The following is a 20459-nucleotide window of genomic DNA, read 5'->3' on the forward strand; positions in this document are numbered from 1 at the left end:
AGCATTTATTTTATTGATAAATACAAATTAAACCTACTCTACGCAGTAAGAAGATACTTAATAAGCTTGCTTTTGAATGCTACTAAATTCCGACAGTCTCTGATGTCACTGGGTAGGGTATTCCACAAGCGCGAGAGCGAGATTGTGTATGATGATGAATACGATGATGTCTTATGTGTTGATATGGCTAGTATGCGGCTATTTTGCGTGCGTGTGAAGAGATTATGATATGATGACAGTTAACTGAAGCGGGAGGCAAGGTAGGTAGGTATAGAAGTGTGAAGGACTTGGAAAAGGAGAACAAGAGAATGAAAATTTCTACGTTCGTTAAGCCGTAGCCAGTTTAGAGTTTGGAAGGACGGGGTAATGTGGTCAGCTCGACGGACATCGCAGACGAAGCGAGAACAAGAATTATGAACACGTTGTAATTTTTGCGACTGGTTAAAATTGAGGTCAGTCAGTAGAAAATCACAATAATCGAAGTAGGGCATTACTAGTGTTTCCACTAGTATTTTCTTGAGAGATAGCGGAAGGAATTTTCGAATGCTGTTTAAGGAATGTAGTATGGAAAGCACTTTTTTGGTAATATGGGTTACTTGGTTATTCCAGTTTAAATGCGTATCAAAGTAAACTTCAAGATTTTTGACACAGGAAGCAAAAGGAATTATTGTGTCATTTAACTTGACCGGAAGAGCAGGAGTAATACTGCATAATAGACGTTGATGTCCCACTAGGATTGCTTGTGATTTTCTTGCATTGAGAGTCAAACATGAATACTTATGAATAATTTCAAGTTAAAAATATGGTCGAGCATAAAAAGTCGTATGAAACTTGCCTACAATGGTAATTAAGACGCTTGTATGAAAATTATGAAACTCGCTTGCGCTCGTTTCATAAACAAGCATACTCGCGTCTTAATTATTACCATTATAGGCTCGTTGCATAATGTACTATTATTTCTTTGGTATTAAGGGAAGAGGATAGTTATACAGGGTGATTCACGCGGATTTACCGTCCTTTACGGAGCTTATTTCTGAAAACATTTTGAGCAAAAAATGTCATATGAACATAGTTCCTATTCTCAATATTTTCAGAGTTACACTAATTTAAAAGTTTTTTCTTTAGTTTGAAGGTGAAAGAATAATACAAATAGAGAATGAACCATTCAGAATTATCATTTCTTTAATTGGCAAGTATTATGAAGCTAAAAATGTGCTGTGAACTCCTTAGTTGCTTCGTACAGGTATCTTTTTCTATTTTTAACTAGAAAATTACATTATTCTTACGCACTTATCACAACAATTATTACAGATCACACCACTTCCACCGCACGCTTGTGAACGGTACTCGTCGCTCTACGTACCTGCATACGTCTCTCTTTGATTTCCGTAGCGCTCGCGCTTTCTGCTGACTGCACGCTGACCAAGATCACGCGTTCACAGCAATGCGTTCCATTAACGAAACGTAGCTCTGTAAATATTGAGAATAGGACCCATGTTCATATGATATTTTTTGCTCAGAATGTCTTCGGAAATAAGCTCCGTAAAGGATGGTAAATCCTAGCGAATCAGCCTGTATTTAATGTTGTGAAAAACCACTAAATTTTCTTTTCCTTTAAAATACTTTTTGATATGTGAAAAATACCTGACATAAAATTTAATTCACTTTTATAATCTTGTCAGCTGCTGTGACGCCTTTCTTTCTAAATCTGGTGCTCAGAGTTCTTAAATGGCACTAAACTTAATCGCAGTTTCTCGTAACTCTAAATTTTTTCTTTATTCCATGCATTTATACTTTTTTTGGAGCTACTGTATTAATACTACTTGCATGATACTGTATTTGGTACACACATTCTTTTTAGACTATTATAAAAGTTTCTCTGTAATACAAATTGTTATTATAATGTCTTGTAATAGACAATGAAGTCAAGTTTCTACAGTGTTCACAACAGTTAAATAAAATATTTGTTAGAATAAGTATTGTTAAAATGTGCTTGATATTCAGTTGTTAGGCATGTTTCAAGTCTAGTCTATTGCTGCCTCATCTTTAGTAACATTGTGTACAACAAAAGAATTATCTTAAACTATTAAAGGTTAAATAACTATTGGAAATATTTTTGTATGAAAAGTACAGGGTGTTTCAAAAGTGATGACCAATAACTTACAGATTGAAAGTACAAAGTAACCCAAGCAAATAACAAGAAAAAACGCTCCAATACACATTGGTCCGCAAATTAACAGTTGTTTAGATAATGCACATCTTCTGTTGATATTCCTCGCTGTCAAAGAGCAGACATGCAGAAATTTTTACTGAATTATATCTAGATCAGGTGCTCAAAATGCTGCCTCAACACAACGTTGTGCTCTTCTCTGTAGTGAGCTGCGAAACCTCTCGGCCAGTCCTGGATCATTCTTTACTAGCTGAAAGCCATGTTCAATCCGAAACCGCAATTTCTGAAGTGTCTTTACCTCAGAAATGTAAATCAGGCTTTTTACATGACCCCAAACACATAAATGTAATTAGATTTAAATCCTGTGACCTAGGAGACCACCGTACATGGTCTCACCTGTCTAATGTCATATCGCATGAACGGTTAATTTGCGGATCAGTGTTATTTGGAGCTTTTCTCGCTTCTTCCAGTTTGCACTTTTCATCTATTATTTATTGACCGTCTCTTTTGAAACATCCTGTATATATTTTGATTTCAAATTGAGTTCTTAATTCAATGTAATTCACCATTTTTATAATTACTTGGACAAATTTCATGTTCATACAATGGCTGAATTAGAGTTTAATTTATATTTTAGGATATTTATTTATTTATTTATTTATTTATTTATTTATTTATTTATTTATTTATTTATTTATTTTGCTAAAAATTGTAACATAAAATATAATATAAATAGAAAAACTTTAGCTTTGTAATGTACGTTGTTGTGAAGTTCATTTTTTCTCACAAATTATATTTTCATAATTCTGCTTCAAATGGTTAAGGGGGAAAAAAAACCAACCAAGTAACTTGTGCAAATCAGAATTTTAACCCTGGCCCGTTCTTTTCATGGTCAAGCAAGCTAACCCTTACTTCGCGGCGATGGATTGGTCGAATGCTTAATAAAACGTATAGTAAAATAAAATAACCTTTTCCTACTTGGTTATTTAACGACGCTGTATCAACTACGAGGTTATTGAGCGTCGATGAGATTGGTGATGGTGAGATGATGTTTGGCGAGATGAGGTCGAGGATTCGCCATAGATTACCTGACATTTGCCTTACGGTTGGAGAAAACCTCGGAAAAACCCAACCAGGTAATCAGCCCAAGCGGGAATCGAATCCGCTAAAATAACCTTAATGCCATGATTTTCACGTCCCGATTTTCTTTATATTTAAACATATTTAAAATTTTCTTGTCCTTAAAGAAATTTCTTCCGTCATGTCTTCACTGAACTGCGTACTCATTGTATCAACATGATGTATAAATTGAAAGTGTACATTTTTATGACTATGTACATAGCTTGAGTTTACTACAAACAGTAGATGTAATCTCCTGTCCTTGTCAGCAAGCTTCCAACTTAAGCTTTTAAGGTGGTGTAAATATTACAAAACTCTGAATCTAACATATAATATTTATTGCAAGTTACGTCAGAGAGCGAAATCGTCAGTGCCTATGTTAACTTGATATCAGAGGCATTAGTTTAGTTGCAACACAGGCAAGTGTTACTGCTGTAAGGTGTGAGTATCAAAATTTGAAAGTGATGAGTGAAAACTACACTACAGGATTCGACCATCAATTACAGTCATCGCTGCATAACATCAAACATACACTCACAACAAAAATACCGTACTATTTGGAGTCTACAAGACAGGTGGTGCAATTGGTATCATCAGACACAGACATAGCGAGCTATAATGTGTTAGACTGTAGTGTGACGCCGTTAAAATCGCCGAGAAATGAGATTACTGCTACCTACCGTGCTCAACTAGAAATAGAGGAAAACAGAAGACGGGCGGACTCCGAAGAAAGTCGTAAAATTGTTACCAAGGAGAATGTTATAGTCAAGATGATGATAAATCCAGACGTGGGAGACATGCAAGACTCTAAACACCTATTTTATGCAGAAAGTAAGATGTTTAGTGATATAATTCCTTTATTACTTTCGACATCTGCATTTAATGCTGTGGATTATGATCGACAATCTTCATCAAGTAACATTTCTAAAGCACTGTCGTTATTTCCAAAGTGTTATTACAATTCTAGGAAACCCAAGGACTCTGTTATTGTGCTTGAAGACATTCAGACAAGCGGTTATAGATTTGGGGGAAGTACCTCAATGATAATGGACTATGATCACATTGTTCTGGCACTACAAGGTTTGGCGAGGTATCACGCTTTATCATATGCGATGAAGAGAAAAGATCCTCAAGGTTTCTACCGCCTTGTGGTACATAAAATGAGAAAGGGGAAGAAGTTTTGTACAGACAAGAAAGACACAGAACAAATGTACGCCCATGCGTATTTTCAAGCCTTGCAATTTGCAGCTCTTCAGCCGTTGGAAATATTTGTAACAAGAAATGCAAATGCTGATTTGAAGTACAATGCTGGAGTTGAACGTTTAAACAAATTGCTTGAAGACACTGTTGGGTTAATAAGTAAATGTCTAATCCCAAAAGAGCCTTTGTCAGTGCTGTGTCATGGAAATTTCAACATGAAGTGTATGCTTTTTCGTTACGATTCCAACAAGAAGCCAATAGAAGTGAAGTTCACGGATTTTCAGAATGTTCACTATGCTTCCCCAGCAATTGATTTGTCCTTTTTTCTATTCCTGAACGTCAGTCCTGAACTGAGGAAGAAACATATGGATGACTTCTTCTCCACCTATCATCGGACTCTTCTAAGTGCTCTCTGCGAGTTCTTGGATTGTCCACAAGAGGAGCTTCTCTCTGATTTCAGTATGAAGGCCTTCAAAGAAGAATTTTCTAACAATGCTTTGTATGGTTACATACTCGCAGCCGGATATTTGGTTTCGTCAACAAGAGGTCTGAAGATTAACAAAGTCTTTGAAATGTTCAACAATGGAGTACCTTCCAGAGAAGAAATGGATAAATATATTATGGAAAACATTAAACTCGAAGATGAAGATGTAATTTATAGGTTGGTAGCACTGATCACTGAATTGATAGATGCTGGATATTTCTCTTAACCGAAGCAATCAAGATCTTACGATCACATAGTTCGTTGTTCTTTCGCAAATGTTGTTCTTTGTGGTGTAAAATGAAACAAATTAAAATTATTGACAATTTTCATTCTTCAGTGAAGAATGTGATAGAAAGTGTATATAATATAGGCCCTAATTGTCAGTGTTGAACACAATTGGTTTTTAAGTGAACGTATGATAGTTGCATAGTCTAATCTTTGTAAATGTCTTACACATAGCCTATATTTACGTTAATTAGTCTATAATTTATAATTGTGTGGTGTTTGGTCAGAACATAATAACGCCAAAAAAAATCCATTTTGACATACAAACATTTTATTTTCACTTTTCCTTTAAATATCAGAATCTTAGTTTACAAAAAATGGGAATGAAAATAACATAGATTAGGGCACTGTTTAATTACAGGCTTATGCACATGCTCATGCCTTTCTATAGGTTCTAAGTAACCTATCGCTAGGTGTAGGTAGCAGGAAATGACCATTTTGAAGTTATTATGTTGTGACCAAACACCACAGAATTTCTCTCCTCTGTATTTACAGTTTAATACACAGTAACTCAAATGAATGATTATTATTTATGGAAACAATTCTATGCCTGAATAAGCGCTTACTTATGCAGATTAAGCTTTCAGGTATAACTCCCCGTAAAGTTAATTTGAATAATTTCGAGGGAAAAATTGTTCCGGGGCCGGGTATCGAACCCGGGACCTTTGGTTAAGCGTACCAACGCTCTCCCGGCCCCGGCGGAACAATTTTTCCCTCGAAATTATTCAAATTAACTTTACAGGGACTTATACCTGAAAGCTTAATTTGCATAATAAACGTCACTGTACGTTACAGAAAACCACAATTTAAGTCACACAGAGTTAGCGTGCACTCAATGTTGGTTGCTTGACGGTTGTCAGCCTACTTTGAGGTATGTGGATATAGAGGGAAAATTGGATCGGTGTCGGGTAGAGTTCCCGGGTAGCTCAGTTGGGAGAGCGTTGGTACGCTTAACCAAAGGTCTCGGGTTCGATACCCGGCCCCGGAACAATTTTTCCCTCGAAATTATTCAAGCGCTTACTTAATCCGAGAGTGGTCGCAATACTAATTATTTCCACGCGACTGGAACTTTTTCTCAAAGTATAATATTCCCCATAGCATGAGGCCTGTTTAACAGAACATAAGATATTATTAAAATGCATTTATTATATATTTGAATTATTCACTGACAATAAATTTACTTGGAGTGTTAATTTGTAAGTTACTCTATTATCTGAAAGACAGTGTATAGAGGCTAAGTTAGATAAAACTGAAATATTTTATCACTTAAATTGAACTGCTTAATAATCTGTCTTGCGTATTTTTATGATTGTGTTGTTCCAATGCTATTCAAATCTGTACTGAAGTCAAAGAACCAGTTCTTGCTGCAAAGGCATTACAGGTAAGTACATGTTCTAATTTCTATCTATGAATAGTGGTGCCACAGTTACTTTAGCTGGAGACATTAAAAATACATTCTTTATAGTATGTATAAGGATATAATACATGCGGTAATAACTGTAGTTTATTCATAATACATGTTCCTTATTCAAAGACACGGTGTTACTAATGAGCACTTTCATGAACATAAAATTAAATATAATTATTGGTATAATTCATAACCAATTGAAATTATAAATATGGAGACTAGTACCTCTTTCAGCTCTTTCCTTCACTGACTTAATCAAATAGGTCAACTTATAATAATTTGATCACACGTCGCGCTTTAGTATAGATGAGCTTTTTTATGTCTTTAATGTGAATCTTTCATTACATTCTGTGAGAGACAGTGATGCTCTGCTAACTTTATAGTGTTTTTTGAAAGGACGAATGCATGTTAACGCAATAACATCATGAGTAGACCTATGTATTATTTTCTTTATTAATTTTGAAGTAAGCTTATAGGACTGAATTAAATTTATTAGCTTTCACACTTACTTATAATTGAAAGAAGAGAGGAAATGACCTTTCTTCGATGATCATCCAGAATATCATTCTAGATAAAATAATAAATGGCAATATTCGTTAGATGACGGGGATGTATAAAGAGTTGAAATTGTGGAGGGTACAGAAAGAAAGCAGCTTATCTGGTATGGTTATTTGCAAAGAATGGAAGATCGAATTCTGAGCTGCTAGGAGTACCATAACAAAATCAACGAAACAATTTTGTTATGGTACCCCTAGCGTCAAAGAGGATACCTATAACTGAAATTTAATTTAAATCATATTGCATTTATACCCGAATAAGGATTGGTTGACTCGTAGATGTTTTGAGCTTCAGCATTAACTTTCTCTGGTTGTGTGTTAGAGGATTCGAAGACGACGGTTGGATATACACTTTCATTTTTATTTGATTAATCCTGCTAATGCATAAAATATCAGTACGGCGGTTGATCTCGTTGGCGATACAATGAATTTCTTCGTGGACTGGTAGTTTTTTTTCTGATTACAATATGTTTATGTGAATTGTGTGTTAACTTTCTCTAGCTTATCGGTTTTTTATCTATTTAATCAACCTTATTATTATTATTATTATTATTATTATTATTATTATTATTATTATTATTAATTTTATTAGACATTTATCCTTCGAAAACGTGGAAAAATTCAAATATTTTAGAGCAACAGTAGCAAAATATAAATGACACTCGGGAGGAAATTAAACGCAGAATAAATATGGGAAATGCCTGTTTTTATTCGGTTGAGAAGATTTTGTCATCTAGTCTGCTGTCAAAAAATCAGAAATTTAGAATTTATAAAACAGTTATATTACCGGTTGTGAAACTTGGACTCTTACGTTGAGAGAGGAACAGAGATTAAGGGTGTTTGAGAATAAGATTCTTAGAAAAATATTTGGGGCTAAGAGGGGTGAAGTTACAGGAGAATGGAGAAAATTACACAACGCAGAAATGAACGCATTGTATTCTTCATCTGATATAATTAGGAACATTAAATCCAGACGTTTGAGATGGGCAGGGCATGTAGCACGTATGGGCGAATCCAGAAATGCATATAGAATGTTAGTTGGGAGGCCGGAGGGAAAAATACCTGTGGGGAGACCGAGACGTAGATGGGAGGATAATATTAAAATGGATTTGAGGGAGGTGGGATATGATGATAGGGACTGGATTAATCTTTCTGAGGAAAGGGACCGATGCCGAAATGGCGGGCTTATGTGAGGGCGGCAATGAACCTGCGGGTTCCTTAAAATCCGTAAGTAAGTAATATGTAAGTAAGTAAGTAAGTATAATTTTTCGACACTCTTATTCAGTACATTATTATTATCTGATTATTACTGATGTCTGTGTAACATCTATGTAAGTCCTAGAGCACTAGTTCATGCTCATTTCGGGTAACATTTCAGTCTGATTCATACCATTTAAACAAAAATGTTTAATACAATTGAATTTTGATTTGAACTTATGTAAATTTATAATCTATAACTAATATACGAGTAACTTAATAAAAAAAGAAAATAAAAAGGCAAGATAATAAGCAGAGTCCGTTTTCGAAGACGCGGAAGAAAAAATAATCTGTTAGACCTGTAGTGTCGATAACAGAAAAATAAAAGATTGTTCTTCAATTTAAGGGTTAAAAATGAGGTTACTGAAGTAAGAGCTTATTTTATATCCTCATACTTTTATTTCCTACAAACTTTAAGAACCCTATGATATCGTGTACGTGTACCTTACATTATGACATCATTATTATATAATTTGAAGGATAGTAAACATTATTTTCCTAAGAAGTAGTCAAGCAAAAAACCTTGTCACTAATAAAATTTGATGTGGGAAGTTCGTGATAAGAAGCGTGGGTTTCGCGATGATTGGTGGGCGTGAGATGTTTAGATTCTGGAGAGGTGAACTGGATATGTACACAGTTCAACATCGGACGCGTGTGTTTACTCCCAAAACACCGGAACTTGTCGTTAGAGCACTTTCAAACTGAACGATATCTGAGAAAGTGTGGTCTTATAGCTACTTGAAGATGGCACTGAACTCCACACATCCAAAGTGGTAATTATACAAGTTACATAGCGTTCTACTTTAACTACAGAGTCTATCAAGAAACTATTAGGCGATATTAACGTCGATCACAATGCAAAACAGATTTCAAAATAACAGTCGATATCACATTTTCTAGTTAAAATCTTCTCTCTGTCCGTCGAAATATAACAAAATCTGCCTGAAATCGAATATGACTCCTAGTCAGGAAATGTCAGATATTTAGCTGATTCAGGGGCGTACGCAAGGAAGAGGTTACAGGGTTCCCCGGCTTGGTCGTGATGAAATGTGTAGTGGACAATCTTCAGCTTGTCCTCTATTCATGGCCCAAATTTTATATGAGATTCATGCTTATTAGTACTCATATCATGCCAATTTTCAAGTATGTAAACCAATTAGTTATCTAGTCATTTTTTTTCCTCTACTCGCATAAAAATGCTTCTTGCGCCAAAAATAAAGGCTTTTTTTTTCAAACTATGATATATAGTTTCCTTACGAATTTACAAACAGAAATTTTTGTCTCGATTTTATTATCGGACTTAAATCTTGAGAGAAATATTTATTAATCATGCGTTTAATATATATATATATATATATATATATATATATAGCTAAAAATTATTTGGTACTATTTTTTAAATTAAGGAAATATATTCCAAATTTCAAAATATATCAAAATCAAGACCAATTTCAACTCAATGTACTTTGCGTAACAACTGTTGAAAGTTTTATTAAATTCTAACAAAAACTGCACCGCAAGACGCTTTTTCTACAGTCAGATATGCTTATACAATAGTATCCGAGAACTCCGAGGAAGAGGGCGTGAACTCACTAGAGATGAACAAAACGAATTGCCGCTCTCGCTCGCTGTGTTCGTTGCATTTGTCTTTCGAGTCTCGTCTCGTCATTCTCGTGCGCTTCGAATCTCGCTCATCATTCTCGAAATAGCAATAGGTCGGCGTGGAAAGATTTCGTAACTTTGAATAACTTACATCATTGAAATAAATAACATTATAAATTTTTAAATGAGACAAAAAGACAAAACAGAACAGTATCTTAGTTATAAAAATATTCTGGTTCTATTATGCTTATATGATATTACCTATGGTTATATAAATAGGAAAAAAAAACAATTCTCAAATAAATTTGCATTTCTAGGAAACATAAAACATGACGTTAATATCTTTTTATTTAAGATTGCACACTTGATCTCAAACATATGAAAAGAAACTTCCTAGCTTTTTAATAAGGGGAACGGATTATTATACACCGAAAGGTAAAGATGATGTTTCAAATAGGCTACTGGCCCACCTGTCAGCATCGGATTTACAATTTCAAGCCGGGACGTCTGTCAGATTTGAATAATCATCGCCTCTTATATTCATTTCATTATTTTTTGTATGTCTGTATGTTTGTCTATCTATTTATCTCTTTACTCATTAATTAATTAATTCATTCATTCAATTAGTGTTAAAAGCAGAACAATCTTATTTCACCTAGCGGTAGATTAAGGTTAAAGATGCATCATTACGTATAATTATCTCAATATAATTATTTATAGGACTGAATGCATTATATGTTGATAGGACGCACAAAGGGCCAAAGAAAGCCTGAATACTGAAGGAATACCTAAAATTTGGTTGTTGCCGATTGCAAATGAAACTGATAAAATCACTCTATTCGGTTATTTAATTACGATGTATAAACTACCAGGTTATTTACAGTCGGCGGAATTGATAATAGCGAGATGATATTTGGCGAGATGAGGCCGAGGATTATCTATGAGATTACATTACATTCGCCTTACAGTTGGGGCAAAATTCAAAATAATCCAATCAGGTAATCAGCCCAACCTGGAAATGAACCCACACCGATCAGCAGACAAACACATCTAGTAGCTGAACTACGCGGATGGTCTTTTTTTTTTTATTAGCGTAAGTACTTTATAGTGTTCCTTCGAGAGTTAATATCTTCTTGTTGTTGCTGTTGTTTTTTTTTTAATTTAGAGCAAACATCCAAATAGGTTTCTCGAAATGTTTATACGATTATGCAAGTCTAGTTTTTCAGGTAAAGCTCACGTTTTATACAATTCTTAATCAAATTAATTTATTAATCACGGAGAGGAAATTATTGTAATCCGTGGGAATACCAGCCCCAACAAATATCACGCTGCCACTGGAATATTAAATTACTGGTTAATGTAATTGATATGATGATTTACGGCCCTTTAATGACATTTCTATGGACATTGCGAAGGAAACAAAAAATTAATTAGGAACAAAAAGCCTGACAGATAATCTGAGTGATGGTTTGTAGTTTTGTAGTTCGTTCGGGAATACATCATGTCGTGAAAACCTGGACCAGGCCCCCGTCTGTCATCTGGGTGGCACATTGTCATAAACATCACTCCCACGTCGTGATTCACCTGTCACTGACTGGCGCTGCTTCATGAAGTCACCACCAGAAGGCTATGTCTCTTGTTTCGTACCGGAGTGACAACAAAGCCATCTCGAATTACGGCAACTATAGCAACGTTTAATTGCTTTCAAAACAAAACGGCTATAGTCTATTTATGGGCTAGAGCCGTGAAGAATAAATCTCAGTAGTACCGAAGCATTTTCATTATAATATGGCATTTTTTATAGTTAGTCTGTCAGCTGAATACAAAGGTAATCAATGTTATAGTTCCAGCAAGTGAAATGAGAGATCTATTCCACAAAAGTAAGAACTAAAAATAAACTGACATTTACACATTTTCATATAGTGCACCTATATGCTTCTTATTTTCTCGTTATTACCATAGTCTATTCAAAATTAAAAAAAAAAAAAAAAAATTCATATAAACACTAACCGAAGGGTGGAAGGGAAGAAAGAGTTCTTTATTTTTTATGTTTTTTAGATATACGTATTGTTATATTTTCACAATTTATAGCAAAGACGTGGCGTATCCATATTTTTTTAGTTGGTTATTTAACGACGCTGCTGTATCAACTACGAGGTTATTTAGCCTCGATGAGATTGGTGATAGCGAGATGGTATTTGCCGAGATGAGGCAGAAGATTCTCCATAGATTACCTGGCATTCACCTTACGGTTGGGGAAAACCTCGGAAAAACCCAACTAGTTAATGAGCCCAAGCGGGGATCGAGCCCGCGCCCGAGCGCAACTGCAGACCGGCAGGCAAGCGCCTTAACCGACTGAGCCACCGCAACGCCGGTGGGCCTCAACCAACATGATAGTACTAGGCCTAAGTACTATTGCAATTCTAGAATAAAATGGGAAGTGTAAAATATGTATAAATATCTGTCATATTTTGTATAATATTCATTCATTCATTCATTCATTCATTCATTCATTCATTCATTCATTCATTCATTCTGTTCTGCTCAAGGGCAGGTCTTTCGCATCAAACCCACCATTTCCTTTGTATGTGAGCCAACTCGCTAATTCTGTGTCCGTACACCGTTGCGGTTGAGGGGTTAGCGAGTCTAACTCCGAACCCAGCGCGCCCGGGCTCGATCCTCGATCGGGACGAGTTGCCTGGGAGAGGTTTTGGGGTGTATTTCCCTCACTCCTATGGATGAATATCAGGTAACTTTATCAGGCGATTGGAATCCCACTCATCTCCGTCACTTTCTTTCCTCCCCTATCATCCTTTCATTCATCATTCCGTTACTTCTTCTGGTTTTCAGATCGCCCTCCAAAGCTGCTGACTCTCTCGACCGACCTCCGTGGATTGTATTCATGCGATGATGGATACCTTCTGCAACGGAACCCGGGGCAGATCTTCTCGTGGGAAGACTTCCGCCTCGGGCCAATAAGGGAGCCTTGGGGGTGAGGGGTTGCCGAAGCAGGAGTGGTACATGGACTCTGTTGGCTGTAGGGACCGGTCGTTAAGGGAGTCAAGTGGTTAGGTCGGTGCGCGTAGAGGATCGGTGGGCACACAATTCATCCCATATGGGGGAGGGGGGATGTACAATAGACCTCAGGTCACAGTGCGTGAGATATTCCCTCTCTCCCTCCTAACAAGTTAAACAAAAACTCTGTGTCTAGTCGGCAGAGGCGTTTGCCTCCAGATCCGGAGCTGCATTGGATGTGGGTTTGATTCCCGCTTGGGGTAATTACCTGGTTATTTATTTTTCGAGATTAATTCAATTGTAAAGCAAATGTCAGGTAATTTATGGCGAATCCGCGGCCTCATAAAGCCAAATACCATCTCGCTATCACCAATTCCAAGAACACTAAAAAAAACCTAGTATTTGGTACAGTGTCGGTAGAGAACTAACTAAAAAATGTGTCAGAGCGTGGTGTAAGGATTCTGCAAAACGCGTTCGTACCTACTTAGCAGTTGATTGAAGTGAAAGTAGTGAAGAGCAGGATCGGAATATAATGGTTTCTTTTCACATTATAAATTTCATTTCTGCAGCACTCTTCATCTTATCTTTATGGCAGTGTTTCCATTGTTATTTGTCCGACGAAGTACTAGAAACTTTCTTTTTCATACGAGGGCGTTGTTAGTCGGAGGACGAGAACGCTCGCATTCGGAGATAGTCTATAATAATACCCGGTGACGCTTAGGAAACGATATGATCCATTCCTGTAATATCTTCGGGGCTAATAACTCAACCTGTAGGGATTCCAATCATCTCTACTCTGCCTCCTGGGGATTGTATGCATAATAGATCTACTACGATCTATATCCAGGACTACGACCTTTCAGTACATATATACCCACAAATGTACACAAACCGTAAAAATCAATAAATACGCACAGCTAGATGATAAAATCAGGAGTGTATTAAAAATGAAGAATGTTACCATATATCTCGCTCTGCAGCCATGAACATTTAAAATCTTAATTTTTCTGATGTAATAGGATTTCTATCGGAGTTTCACTTTTCGGAACACGTGCACAATTCTTTCATCAACAACTCGTAAGGGAAGTGGTGTTATATCAGATACTCATATGTAAGCAGTACATTTATTTGGCAGTAGAAAGTAGGGCTACAGAAATAAAGTTTTCTGCATTTGGTTATTTAAGGCCGCCGAATCAGCTGAGTGATTATCAGCATTCATGAAATTGGCGACAGCCATATGATATTCCACGATATGAGTCGCAAGTTTCGCTAAGATAAATTGAATGGTTCAGAGCCGTAGTGGGCCAAGCGCCATTTATTAAAAACAGAGAAAGCAAGGGTTAAAGTTAAGCGAATACCATGGTTTAATGAAGATTGACATATCATTTAGTTTTAATGTGTATACTTTGTTACTTGCTATAATTATGTTTCCACTGAATTATGGTAATAACTTCATTTTAACCCTTGTTTTCTAATGTTTTAGTAAATGTCGCTTGGCCCACTATGGTTGTGAAACCTTCAATTGGGTTAAATGGATCACAGTCTTATACCCCTAGGTACAAACCATATAAATATGACTTCATACTTTGATCAAATTGAAATAATTGTAATATTATCTACGCTCAGAAAAAAAAGCTTTCTTTTTCCTTCAAATTATCGTCTTGTAGCCTACATTCAGAATCATAGAAACACTTGCTAGTCTTTTATTATTTTCTCTTTCCAGTACCTTGGTGGTCCAGTCCCCGAAGTTTAGGGGTGACTGGGTGACTTCCTTTCTTTGTGTATAAGCTAATATATTTCATTTGATTTGTCTGACTGAATAATAGTTGTTAATTTAATAGAGTAATAGTTGTTAATTTATCATCCAACGCCATAATTTTAGAATGATTGTTTCGTTAATTACCAGTGCTGAGAGTCAAGAGTGTCATATGTGGGCTATAGCGCCAAGTTGTTGCTTCCCGCCATTCAACAGTCATCTAAAAATTGGGAATCGTATTTTTTTTCTTTAAACTGATAAATATCGTCAACACGAATTAATTAATTTCTCCATATGCACAGTAAGAATTTTGTGATTATATGGTACATTTTCCCAGGTGGTCCCTCTTACCCAAACCTACTCTCACTAGCGATTTTGATTTACCTAGAGAAAATCAAAACTCGAGTGGGATTTAATTGATTATTAGGCCTACACGATTAGAAGGAAGCATATAAAGATTAGAAGAAATAAATTACTCTAATATAATAAAATACTGACTTACTAAAATTCTATTTCACCAATGTTAGCTTCACCAAAACGTTTGAACGGAGCCGCCGTTTTCATTTCAGTATCTATGCGGTAAGCAAATGACGATCGCAAAGCATGTTTTATAGGACCGTAAAGAATTTGCAGTTTGAAATGTTGGCAAACAAAGAAACTAATATAGGGAGGTGATAAAGCAGAAAGTATATAAAGATTAAAAGAAATAAAGTACTCTAATACAATAAAACATATATTAATTGACTTACTAAAATTATATTTCACCCATGTTAGTTTCACCAAAACGTTTGAAGGAAGCCGCCATTTTCAATTGACTATATATGCGAGAAACCAATGACGATCGCAAAGCATGTTTTATAGTACCGTAAAGAATCTGCATTTTGAAATGTTGGCAAACAAAGAAACAAATTCTAGGGAAGTGATCAAAGAAAACATATGCTAGGAAAGTGATAAAATTGTAGCGATAAACAGTCATGATTGGTTGACAGACGTCCTTTCGTACAGTTTTATTGGTCAAAAGTAGTATGACGTAGTAAAAGTGTAATAGAATGAATCACTTCTCATATAGCATGGAAGGTGGGGTTTGATCTTAGAAAGACATATGTAAGCTTTAGGGATTAGTTTGGTGGTGGGAAATAGAGATTTCTCTTTAATCGGTTATTTAACGACACTGTATCAAGTCCGAGATAATTTAGCGTCTGTGAAATTGATGGTAGGCAAATAAACAAAACGCAAAATTATAAATACGCTATGAGGTTGTTTAAATACTTCAAAAATAGTCTGCTGATAATGTTCGATCTTTTGAATACATTATATAACATCATTCAATGGTAATTTGGGAATCGATTTTCCTCTGTTTATTTTTTTCATTTACTACAACATGAAGAAACCTAAAGTACAAAATCGAACTGTGGTTCTGTCGGAGACTCGGCTGTTGGGTTTTACGTCAATATGTCCGGCTTAAATTAACAGATCCAGACGAGATCTTTTGTTTGGCTCCAAAATCATCTCGCTAGCACATCGGAGTCCCGAGATATACTGAACAAAATCACCGTCAGGCGCCGTGAATCACCCACCTTTGCCTCGCGAATGCGTGGTGTCAACTTAAGGTCATACTGGCATCGCCGTCGTATACCCGATCGAACGAGACTACATTTATTTCAATCATGTTATTTGTAGGCGGCGGATTTTAGCTTATTTGGATATTTTATTCCTTAGTTGCGAATTATAATTATGCTGCCATTGCATAAATGCATTTCAAGACATTTGTAAACAAAGGTCAAGATTTTATAGTGCATATATATATATATGTATATTTTAGCTGTTAATGCATATTTCAGCTTTTAGCGCTTATAGACGTATATTTTGCTTTTTTTTATCTATTTGGTGCTTAAAAAATGTAATACAGAAGAAACGCAGACATTGAAACACATTACAGTAGTTATATTTTATTAATTGCAATCTGACAACGTGCAGACAGTGTACTGTTTTCGGTGAATCATTGTGGATAATTCCGCGGCAATCAATAACGCACTCCATAATGAAATACACTGCTGACTTTGTGTAAATGCATAATATAGAGACGTTATGATGGATGAAAGTTGAGATTAAAATAACAGATAATCAAAACAAGAAGCCGCTTTATCGTCTACTTCGCACGTGCATAAGATTTAAACAGTTGTAACCAGTGTTGCCATATTTAGCAATAAGTCGCTAAATCTAGAGAATTTTGAATAGTCTCGGCGACAAATTTTGTAAAATACGATTACTGTTCTCCAACCAGGAGATTAACCGTGAAAGGAATGTGCTTACTATTGCGTCATCTATTGGAGCGAAGTAGATAGATAATATTACTTTTATAACGTCAGTTAAAAATTATGCGCTCTCCTGCATATGTTATTTCCTGTATGGAGGGATTAAAAGACCAGGAGATTAACCGTGATCTAATTTTATAACTAGGGTAGTATAAATATGTGTGTGTGTCAGTGTTATCGTTCGTGCTTTGAGAGTTAGCCAATGGAGATATGTGTACCCACGTGTGTGACCTTATGACATCTTACGACATCAACATTCATGCCCCGCTGCGTCTCATTTCCCTGAGACTTTCTCCTTGTTGGAGTATAGTAGCGACTTTCTGCTGATTTTTATATTCCTCCACTTTTTCCCTTCTTTTAAGTTAAAATATTCAACTGAAGTCGTGCACTTCTCAGTTTTAGAAGAGGCATGGGTGCATGACCGAGTCGTCTAATGATTTATACGTGAAAGCCCTGTTCTCAGGGGTGAAAGATGCTGATTCAGTGATTCTCACGGGTTAGGTCTCTCTCTCAATGCTACTGCTCCAACAACGATAAACGGTGACAACTTTGATTGATAAATCACGAGTCGCGAGCTCCAGCTAATTCTTGGTTCTTCCCCGCAACGCGGAGATTTTCCACTCCGAACCGACCCAAGGCAATAGAGTTTTGAAATTTTGTGCCTACAGTTCGTGTGATGCAAATGAGGCTGTTGTTTTTGCTGGTTTTAATATATTTTAATGTATAAGATTTAAAAAGCGTTAGATTTTACAAAAAAAAAATTGTGATCAAACGCTTGGGTGAAAATTTCCACACATACAATTTGAAGTGTAGTGTCAATGATTGGATCAAGTGCAGTGTATTCACAATCAGCTGTTCCTACAACTTCCACCTCAACATCACAGCCGTCAACAATACAACCAGAATCCGCGGAAGAGGATGACGACGAGGAAATTATATTTTTCTCCGCCATATGTTTGTTTTTCTTGTTTTTATTTAATGATATTTATTATTAAATTTTAGCTACATTTCTGGGGATTTTTTAACAAACTTTGGAGAAATTTAGCTACTTTTTTTTTTTAAGTTAGCGAGATTGTAGGGCGACATGTTGGCAACAGTGGTTGTCACGAGAACGCTGCAACATCATTGACGCGTAAATTGCATGAAGTGATGGTAGTCTTCTTTGCGGTCGCTAAACTCGAATTTTTCCGCCTGTCAAGAATAATATAGACCCGATAATGAAATGTTCTGTCTTCTACTTGCCGAACTGGCAAATCAGAATATTTCATTGTATTGTGGTTTACATACCTGATCAGTAGGTGCAATTATCTTACTCCTAACAATAGCAATAGCTTTTATAAGTTATGTCCTCCCAGTCAGAGAAAACCGCTCTACACCCCCCGCCCGCATTCTTGTCTCTCGAACTATAGTAAATGCAAAGAATTCCGCTATTATAACAAAAACTAAAAGTATTAATTTGTTTTCGATTAGTGTACATTTTGGTATACTTTTCAATGCTCAGCTGTTTTCAGTTTTGCTACACAAATTGCTATCCCGTTCTTGCGTTGTAATTGTACAACTGACACATAAACCCTGTTAAGAGCAAACCAAATTGAAAAGAAAAAACGTAATTCATATTGGCTCGTGAATATAGAGCTCGCTGCGTGACATTACTGGTATCAATTTATCACAGTCACAAACAACTTTTCTGCCATGAAAGTTACATAAAACTACTTAGCCTACTGAGTTTTTGTCCTTGAGATCGATTTTACTTAATACTAGAAGATAAATGTACAGTAATTCTAGAGCTTTTGCAAGCTGTATTTCCACTTATTTCTTCTGATGACCTTGGTGAATGATATACGAGAAGGAAATGCGTGGCATTAAATCACACTTACTTTCTCATTATAGGCCTATATACACGATGTAATGATGTGGAGTGTCTCTATGCTATAGTGAGGGTCACATAAGAACAGTTCCTAAACAGCTAATATTGCCATCTTGTCAGTGTTGCCAATTGTTACCAGACATCACACGATGACTTATTTATTTACCGTGCTTTATGTTGGAAGGTTATTCTAAATAATTCAATAATTTGTAACATTTTCGTAGGCAAACTATACGGGAAAGTATTTTGTCTGGCAGTACGAAATTCATTGGTTTGACTAAACAATTTACTCACGAAACCTAACCTAAAAATATATTTTGTTTAACCACATGAAATTATTAGTACTAACTTCGAAAACTTACCTAACTGTAGTCGCGAATTATAACCACAAAACAACACATAAAATAACTATTATGTATTAATATTAATACTGATATTAATTAATTATTAGTATGTTCAAATGTCACTAGCTTCCAATAACCGGCTCAGAAATCTAGTACAATTTTAATTTCATGGAACTCCAGTACCGACAAATATTGTCGATATTTGTCTCAGCTGCCAACACACCAGATACAAAATCACCACCATTTGCAGTATTTGTCAGTATCGAAATTTGAAACGAAGTTGGCAAAAGAAAATTCAACCTGCAAACTAGAAAATCACTATAGTCCACTAACATATGTAGTAATGAGAAAAAAAATGGTTAGGTTTCACCCTTAGGGTATGAAGTAAGCTGTGTAATATAATTTTTATCTATAAAACAGATTTTCTGAAAGTTGCAAATTTTTAAAGCATTCAAATTTCTGTTTCAGACAATATGCCGTATACTTTGATGACACAACCGCCTGTTAAATTAAGTACAAGGGGTAAAAGGCGGTCGGAGCGTGGTGCCGACCACACCACCTCATTCTAGTGCCGAGCTCAAGTAAGCATGGGGTTCTACTTTCATGCCCCCAAGTGCCTTCATGGCATGTGAAGAGGCTACCTTTACTTTACTTTGATTACAGCATTCGCTTACACTATTGTATTTCTAGCGCCATTCACACCCAATATCGTCCTTAGGTTAAGATACGTTCTAGTGAAAAATAGCCTAAGATGGGCTCATTTCTTTAACTTATAATAATAATAATAATAATAATAATAATAATAATAATAATAATAATAATAATAATAATAATAATAATAATGAGAAAAGTGTGCTCGAATTGAGCATTCATGTCCAAGTTTAGTCTTTGCCATAGTCTGTTACTGATTTAACTCTCTTCGCACACATTATGATGTGGCATTTCCTACATATTTGTCCGCACATCACACATTTACAGTCTTCGGTCGGTTCATGAAACTTGTTCACACATATTTTATGATGAAATCCGGTATTGCGAGTCTTGTTGTCACGTGTCTCTGGCTCCTACACTCCCTAGTCC

General features: G+C 35.8%; 1 protein-coding gene across 1 annotated transcript; it reads left to right on the top strand.

Annotated features, from left to right (window-relative positions):
* Nucleotides 1–3530: 3530 nt before the first annotated feature.
* LOC138710690 (uncharacterized) lies at nt 3531–6523 on the top strand. The gene has a single exon (XM_069841753.1). It carries the CDS (start codon nt 3754–3756, stop codon nt 5197–5199), a length of 1446 nt encoding a protein of 481 aa, XP_069697854.1. The 5' UTR covers nt 3531–3753; the 3' UTR covers nt 5200–6523.
* Nucleotides 6524–20459: the final 13936 nt, after the last annotated feature.

The sequence above is a fragment of the Periplaneta americana genome, chromosome 12 (genome assembly GCF_040183065.1).
Source record: "Periplaneta americana isolate PAMFEO1 chromosome 12, P.americana_PAMFEO1_priV1, whole genome shotgun sequence".
NCBI lineage: Eukaryota > Metazoa > Arthropoda > Insecta > Blattodea > Blattidae > Periplaneta > Periplaneta americana.

Bases quoted from the DNA above. Each gene is read 5' to 3' on its own strand.
- LOC138710690 (XM_069841753.1), top strand. From the start codon at position 3,754: ATGAGTGAAAACTACACTACAGGATTCGACCATCAATTACAGTCATCG.